Source organism: Morus notabilis, unplaced genomic scaffold (genome assembly GCF_000414095.1).
Source record: "Morus notabilis unplaced genomic scaffold, ASM41409v2 Scaffold346, whole genome shotgun sequence".
Classification (NCBI taxonomy): domain Eukaryota; kingdom Viridiplantae; phylum Streptophyta; class Magnoliopsida; order Rosales; family Moraceae; genus Morus; species Morus notabilis.
This window is the reverse complement of record NW_010358050.1, coordinates 187,406-194,891: the sequence shown is the minus strand read 5'-3', so window position 1 is coordinate 194,891 and position 7,486 is coordinate 187,406. Positions and strand designations below refer to the sequence as shown.

Sequence of the window (7,486 nt, the reverse complement as noted above, 5' to 3'; positions counted from 1 at the left end):
ATAATATCATCTTATATGATAAAATAATAACATCAGAGTTATTAATATAATTATGATATTAGTTGTTATAATATTACTATTACATTATATTATATTATATTATTTTATTATATTATTATATTATATTATATTACGAGTCTTAATTTTAGATTAAGAATGCTGTAAATTTTAAATTTTATTAGAGATATTATGAGTATTATAAAAATTTTATTAATTGTACTATAATAATTCATGCATAATTTAAAAATTAAAATGGTGTTTAAGCCGCTTCTAATTTTGACTGTAAATTTTTTAATAAATATTTTTAAAGAAATTTATCAAACATAAAATTAACTTTTACTACAAATAAAAACTAATTTTAAGAATAAAAAATAATACCAAACGCAGCCTATATAATATCATCCAAAGCATTATAAGATGATTGGAATATTGGACCCACAAAAGAAAAAAGAAAAGAAAAAACAGTGTAGGGAGAGGTAGAGAGGCAAGCACGCAATTAAGAGAGAAAATGGGTGGGCGTGGTCAACTGCAGAATTGAAGAAGGCAAAACGCGTCCGATTACATCGGAAGTGGGACCCTCTTCCACCACACAAAAAAAAAAAAAAAAAAAAAAAAACCCTCAATGTATGTTCCTAACAAAAAATGTCTTTCGCCGCCAAATGACGGTTTTAGGCCTTTCCCGCCGATCAAGTGGGTCCCATCTTCTTACTCTTATCAGTGTTCGGAGCCAATCAGAGAACGGGGAATAACTGAAAGGGACCCATCAGTCCCTTTGCCAAACCCAAAAAAAAAAAAAGAAAAAGAAAAAAAAAAGGAAAAACAGAAACACAGGTTGTAGGGGGTGGCTTTGGCTGGTTGGGATTAGAGAGAGTGAGAGAGCGAAATTCAGGAAAGCAAAGCAAAAAAAAAAAAAAACAGAGTTTTCCCGAGAGAGAGACCCCAAAACATGGTCGGAGAGAGGGTCCTCTAAAGATCATTTTGAAAAAAAAAGGCAGTAATTGAAAAAAAAAATCTTATAAAAAAAAGATTGTGAATTTATTGCTGAAAATTTCATGTTATTACAAGTTTTTTCTTTGCCGCCTTTTGAGTCTCAATCTCCACCACCTATACCCCCAGAAAACTTTCAATATTCATTCATTTGTTTTCTTCTGCAAATATTTATGTAAATTTTCCCATTTTTTTCAACATTTGTTATTATTATTATTATTATTATTATTATTATTGTTGTTGTTGTTGTTGTTTTTAATTTCCCATCTACCTCAAGAAAGAAAGAAGAAAAGGATTTATTCTTCGTCACCCTTTTGGCCTCTTCTGCATGGTAAATTTCCCCACTCTCTCTCTCTCTCTCTCTCTCTCTGTTCTGAGCTGTCTAGCTTTGTATCACTTTTTTTCTTCTTTCTGAGATTGCTTGATGAAGAGGGTATTCCCTACATTCTCGTTTAAAGCTGCTTTTTTTTTTCCTTCTCTTTTTTATATGATAATGAATTCACTATTTGACTATTGCTGACTTTTTGTCGTGTTTTATGTCGTTGAGCAATTTTCAGCATTCGCCCTCCGAAGATTACTGAAGCGGGGATTTTTCATGCGCTTGTCGATGAAAAGGGTCTCGTGAAAGCCGAATAAAAATTCGTAAATTATGAGGGACCCTGATATTCGTTTGTAATTTACAGTTTTTTTGTTTAGGTAGATTTTTTTGTTTCCCTTTTTTTTTTGGTTCGTCATTGGTTTTGTTTGGAGAAAAATTAAAAAAAAAGGAAGAAAAAGGAAGAAACCTGGCGGATTTGTATAGCAAGTTGTGTAGAGTCGTGGCTTTCATCGAGCAATGGGGGATAGATGGGACCCATTTGGATTTGGGTTTTCGTTTTTCTTGGCTTTGATTCTTTTCTCGGGAACTCCAGTTTGTTGGTCGCTCAATGATGAAGGCAAGTTTTGTTTTGTTCTGTTTTGTTTCTTTTTTTGTTTTTGTTTTTGTTTTTTTAATTATAATCTTGTTGAATAGAAATTTAGAATTGTTTGTGTATTGTTTTTGAAATTATTTATTGAAAATATAGGAATCCTTTTGTTGGCATTCCGGGTGAGGATCAATTCTGATCCTTTTGGTGCTTTGGAGAGTTGGAATCATAATGATGAAAGTCCTTGCTTGTGGTGGGGTGTTAATTGTCAAGAGGGCAAAGTTCAAATGCTGTATGACCCTCTTATGTTTCTTCTTTGTGTTTGTTAAGACGTTTTCTTATAATAGTAGATTTGTGGTTTTTAATGTTGTGCTCACTGATATTGCAGGAATATGAGTGGTCTTTCTTTGCAAGGAACATTGGCACCTGAGCTCGGGAAACTTCCTCACTTAAGAGCTCTGTAAGGATTTAAACTATGCCATTACATTATTTATAGCTAAAAAGTCTGATATTTGTTATTATTGATTGAGGTCTCCGTTTATGTTGTGGATCAAATGTAGTTTCAGAAACTAAAATTCTGGGAAATGGGGTTTGATTGGTAGCTCATGTAGGATTTATCTTACTAGTGGAATGCAAAAGAAAATATAATAGTAGTAATAATGAAAAGCTCTAAAGATTGAGAAGCGCATAATCATTTTTAGATATTTTTAGTATGACCATTTACTCTACAGAAGTCCAGAAATAGATCCCACAGGTTAAAGATATCTTGAAACGGGTTCTCTGGACTATTATCATTCTCTTCAGAATTGGCCTTCCCACCAATCTAAAGCGTAGTTACTGTCAGTACTTCAGCTGATGCATGAAAATTTACCCCTCTTTACTTCTGATTCATGTAGTTCATGCATTGCAATTTTGCAGTTTATTTGAAACTCTCAGCATATATGGGTGTAATGTTGTAAGTTTATCTTCCATGGTTCTGATAGATAATGGATGACGAGTTAGATTTCTTGTTATTTGGCAATAGTGTTATATATATATATATATAATTCTGATCCTTACTGGAAATTTCAACATCTTTCTTCCTTTGTTTGCATTAAAGGGTACTTTACAAGAACCACTTTTCTGGTGCAATTCCTAAAGATATTGGAGAGCTAAGAGAGCTGGAGCTGCTGGATTTGAGAGACAATAACTTGAGTGGAACAATTCCGGCTGAAATAGGCAGTATGCAATCACTGAAATATTTGTGAGTGAGCTATTTTACATTGAATCCTTCAATCTTTTTGTTGGACTTATAGGTAAGCAGACTGAATTTGTTTTGCATCCTAGGTTGCTTTGTGACAATAGATTTGAAGGAAGTCTTCCTATGGATCTTGGTAGGCTCAACTTGCTCTCTGAATTTCAGTTTGACAATTACCTCGCACCGACAGGGTTCCCTGGAATTGGTGGTGTGAGCAGAAAGTTTGGACACTGGTAAAATTCTGGTTATTCTGCACTTGTTTGATTTCCAGTTTTGATAAGTGAAGTTGATGAATATGTGCCAAAAGTTGTAGCATAACGAAAAGATGAAAATGAATAACAAAAAAGGATAAAAAAAACGTTTAATTGTGGATTATTTTTCTTTCCTCTAATGGTTTTGGTGCGATTTACCTGCGTTAGCTATCTAATACTTCATGTATTTCATGAGCCGCATCAGGCATAGAGATTTAAATTATTTGAGTTTGGGAACTTCTTTATTAGCCCCACTAGATGAGCTGTGATGCGCTATTTTAATAACTCCATAATGCCACTCTTTGGAATTAATTTCATCCTTATTATATTCGGATTTTGCATGTACAATACTTTTATCATGTTGTGTTAGTTGAAGTATTTTGGTTTTCTTTGAAGGTTCAGTTTCAAAAAAGACCCTTTGCATAGTGGTGGACACAGTTGCTGTGAGAATCTTCCAAGTGAGTGGAAAAGTTTTGCTGTGTGAATATAGAACTTATGATTCTGAAAGTGGAAAAAAGAAATTGACATTATGTCTTAAACTATCAGGTGCATCTGAGCCGCATGTGGTTGAGAGTGGTCAGAATTTTGTCAGTTTTTCACGGCGTAGACTACTAGAACAAGCTAGTAATCTCCCGGCTGCACCAGCAAGTGGTGAATCATCTTCTGGAAAAGTCGTTGCTCTTCCAATGACCCGAAGTAGTGGGTCTTTCCGAGCTGTGCCAGCTAGGAAGAGGAAACACTCTCCTGCACCTTCCCCACTTCCTTCATCCGCCTCTCTTCAAAAACATCATCCCTTGAATCCAGAAGAGAAGCCTTCTGGGTTTCCTGTAAAGCCAATTACGCAGCCTTCGTCTGACAGTTCCTCTGGAAACATGTGGAAGTATGTAAGTATCACCGGAGGAGTGTCTGTCTTCTTGATTGTTGCTGCAGCAATGTTCTGCATGTGCCGGAGCAAAGCTGTGAAAACCATAGGTCCTTGGAAAACTGGACTCAGTGGACAGTTGCAGAAAGCATTTATAACAGGTAATCTTTCAAGATGCGATGGAAATAACTATTCTGCTCAACCACAAAGTTTACGAATCGTAGACAAAACCTTGATCGTTAAACGATCAATTTGATCTGTGATTCAATGGTCATAGACTCGTAGTTATTCGTAGTGATTTTTGCGTAGTGGTGTAATGAAGTAGACCATATTTTTTCTTGGTTTGGACTATTAAATGGTAGAACTAGTGGTTAACGTAGTCTCCATATCAGCCTTATAAATATTATTTCAAGATGCATTTGGTTAATTTCGTACTTTTAGTTGAAATTGTGAAATGGTAAGAATTGGATCATGTATTTGTGTTACACCCAGGAGTTCCAAAGTTGAACCGTTCAGAGCTGGAAAGCGCCTGTGAGGATTTTAGCAATATCATTAGCACAGTTGATGGTTGCACTGTGTACAAGGGAACACTCTCCAGTGGAGTTGAGATTGCGGTTGCATCAACCACGATATCTTCTTTCAAAGACTGGACAAAAGTTGCAGAAATGGCTTATCGAAAAAAGGTTAGCCAGAATCCAACTTCATCATATTCTTCAGTTCTTCTGTTTTTCCCTTTTTGAGGGTCCTTTCTATTTTTCTCGTCAAGTTTCCTACATTGTTGTTTTGAATCTTCTGTAGATTGATACTCTCTCAAGGGTGAACCACAAAAATTTTGTCAATCTTATTGGCTACTGCGAAGAGGATGAGCCCTTTGTCAGGATGATGGTATTTGAGTATGCTCCAAATGGTTCCTTGTTTGAGCATCTGCATGGTAATTTCCTAATCTACTTCAGATTTTCATGTCTTAGTACAAGTCAAATATTTAGCAATAAAAAATATAAGAAGCGACTTTTCAAAGGCTTATGAAGTTATTTAATGTGTTTTGCAGTTAAAGAAGTTGAACATCTTGATTGGAATGCAAGAATGAGGATTGTAATGGGAACAGCCTACTGCCTCCAATATATGCACCATGATCTAAATCCGCCTGTAGCGCATCCTAACCTGAACTCAACTTCCATCTATTTAACAGATGACTATGCAGCAAAGGTAGCTAACTTTCATTTCACGTACTGATATGATTCCTTTTCCTTTAACTAAAATGCAATCAATCTGTAACCTTCAACCTCCCCCTCTCAGATCGCAGATATTGGTTTCACAACAAAGCACAAGTCAAAGCATCAAACCGATGACGATAAAGAAAACTCCGAATTGCCCCCCTCTGCCGATCCAGAAACAAACGTATATTGCTTCGGAATCTTGTTGCTGGAGATCATTTCAGGAAAGCTCTCGTACTCGGAAGAACAAGGGTCCCTTGTGAACTGGGTAAGTTTCAGATTAGATAATGGACAACACCAGAACCCCCGTTAGTAGATAACTATAAATGATGGTAATTTGACGATTTCGCAGGCTGCTGATTACTTAAATGACAAAAGAAGCATCAGTTACATGATCGATCCGAGCCTCAAGTCCTTCAAGAACAATGAGTTGGATGTGATCTGCGAGGTTATCCAAGATTGCATCCCACCGGACCCGAGACAGAGACCAACAATGAAGGAAATCACTTCCAAGTTGAGGGAAGTGATTGTGATCTCACCGGACCAAGCCACCCCAAGACTTTCTCCACTCTGGTGGGCTGAACTGGAAATTTTGTCAGTAGAGGCCACCTAATAAAGTCCTCTTTTGAAGAATCTCTTCTCTCTGATGTTGTTGCTGTGTTTGTAAGTCAGTCTTTGTATCAAAATGATAGAGAAAAAAAAAAGATTCTTATTTGTGCTTCCCCTGCCTAACTTGGTATTTTCAATCCCCCTTTTTGCCTCCTTTTATTTATTTTTTTCTTTTCCTCCTTATCATCCTTCATCCCATTCCTTTCACATTTCTTTCCCTTTTCTTCTCCCATTTTCTGAAAGAATAATAACGGAAAACGTGTGCTATATAAATGTTCTCACGAGTTGGGTGTGGTAACTTAATACACACCAGATGTATATATGTTATTCTTTTACCTTTTTTATTTTTTTATTTTTTTAATTTTATTTTTGGTCAGTGGGATATATCATATATGTAAATCTAACATAGCACTGGGATGCCTTAGACCCTTTTGAACAAGTTAGTTTGCTTCATTTATATTATCCATAGATTGCTGAGTCAGATATCATTGTTTCTGTAAATTTCTCTGTATGCTTTGATCCGATTTGGTAGAATTTTCTCTCTACCGTACAAGGCAAAGTTTAAATTTACAAGCTGGTGTTGGCCACTAATTTGTTTGAGATGTCAAATTTCTCCGACCTTTTCTTCTTTTTTTTTTTAGTCGTTTTTCCTGTGCGGACATTATTGTAATTGTGGGCAATAAGAAGCTCACCTCCTAGTCTCTATAGTTGTAGTATTTTTTTTTTTTTTTGAAGAATTACGTTTTTTTTTTAGAAGTTTTGAAGAATTAGTTAAACAAACATTATACAATATTTGGTCGTTTTGATCGGCTAAAGCTTTTGCCTTTTGGAGAAGTGATAGACCATAAATGAGTTTTTTTTTTTTTTTTGTTTTTTTTTTCTGCACAAAATGCACCGCATGAAGAACTTCAAGTTGGTCAATGCTATTGTGCATTCCAACAACATTTCCCCCTTCATTATTGTTTCACACATAAAGATAGGAAGGTCAAACATCCCACCAAGTTTCACTATCACTTTTTGTCCAAAACTATCAATTTGTCATCAATTATCCAGTAAATTGAATTAACCACGTTGTGTTATCATGCTTACATCGCATAATATATATATATTTGAATATATAGTTTGTTTATATCAATCCATTTCTCATTAGTCAAAATCACCGTAAATAACTGTTTAACACAATTGAAAGTCTTCCACAATAGGTTGAACCGGTTGCTCTTTACAAAATTTATTTGCAACTTTAAGCTCAATTGAATCCTCATTGTAAGGTTGTAAGAAATTGGTTGTTTTTAACAGTCTCAAACATTGAAATTGATTGTTCATAATTTTTCAATATTTTTGGAATGTTTTCTTGTAATTTTAGCTTAATTCTTAGAAAAATATATTTGATAGCACCTTGAATTTCATTCTTTTTTCTAACT

The 7,486-nt window shown here is 35.1% G+C and overlaps 1 protein-coding gene across 3 annotated transcripts; it reads left to right on the top strand.

The window, feature by feature from the left end:
- Nucleotides 1-1,236: 1,236 nt before the first annotated feature.
- LOC21389754 (protein MALE DISCOVERER 2) lies at nucleotides 1,237-6,546 on the top strand. 3 transcript variants are annotated; one of them, XM_024161188.1, is made up of 13 exons: nucleotides 1,237-1,318; nucleotides 1,545-1,922; nucleotides 2,052-2,184; nucleotides 2,281-2,352; nucleotides 2,992-3,135; nucleotides 3,219-3,362; nucleotides 3,783-3,838; nucleotides 3,927-4,403; nucleotides 4,735-4,925; nucleotides 5,041-5,173; nucleotides 5,291-5,448; nucleotides 5,539-5,724; nucleotides 5,809-6,546. In XM_024161188.1, exons 2-13 carry the CDS (start codon nucleotides 1,823-1,825, stop codon nucleotides 6,067-6,069), a joined length of 2,055 nt encoding a protein of 684 aa, XP_024016956.1. In that variant the 5' UTR covers nucleotides 1,237-1,318; nucleotides 1,545-1,822; the 3' UTR covers nucleotides 6,070-6,546. The 3 variants fall into 3 exon arrangements, with proteins under 3 accessions (XP_024016956.1, XP_024016954.1, XP_024016955.1); XM_024161186.1 differs by having other exon boundaries at nucleotides 3,777-3,838; XM_024161187.1 differs by having other exon boundaries at nucleotides 1,299-1,318; nucleotides 1,535-1,922; nucleotides 3,777-3,838.
- The last annotated feature ends 940 nt before the right edge of the window (nucleotides 6,547-7,486 follow it).

Excerpts from the sequence above, each read along its gene's own strand:
- LOC21389754 (XM_024161186.1), top strand. The coding sequence starts at position 1,823 with ATGGGGGATAGATGGGACCCATTTGGATTTGGGTTTTCGTTTTTCTTG. Across the intron at positions 3,363-3,776 it reads AGCAGAAAGTTTGGACACTG|GTTCAGTTTCAAAAAAGACC; the intron begins GTAAAATTCTGG and ends TTTTCTTTGAAG. Across the intron at positions 5,174-5,290 it reads CTTGTTTGAGCATCTGCATG|TTAAAGAAGTTGAACATCTT; the intron begins GTAATTTCCTAA and ends TGTGTTTTGCAG.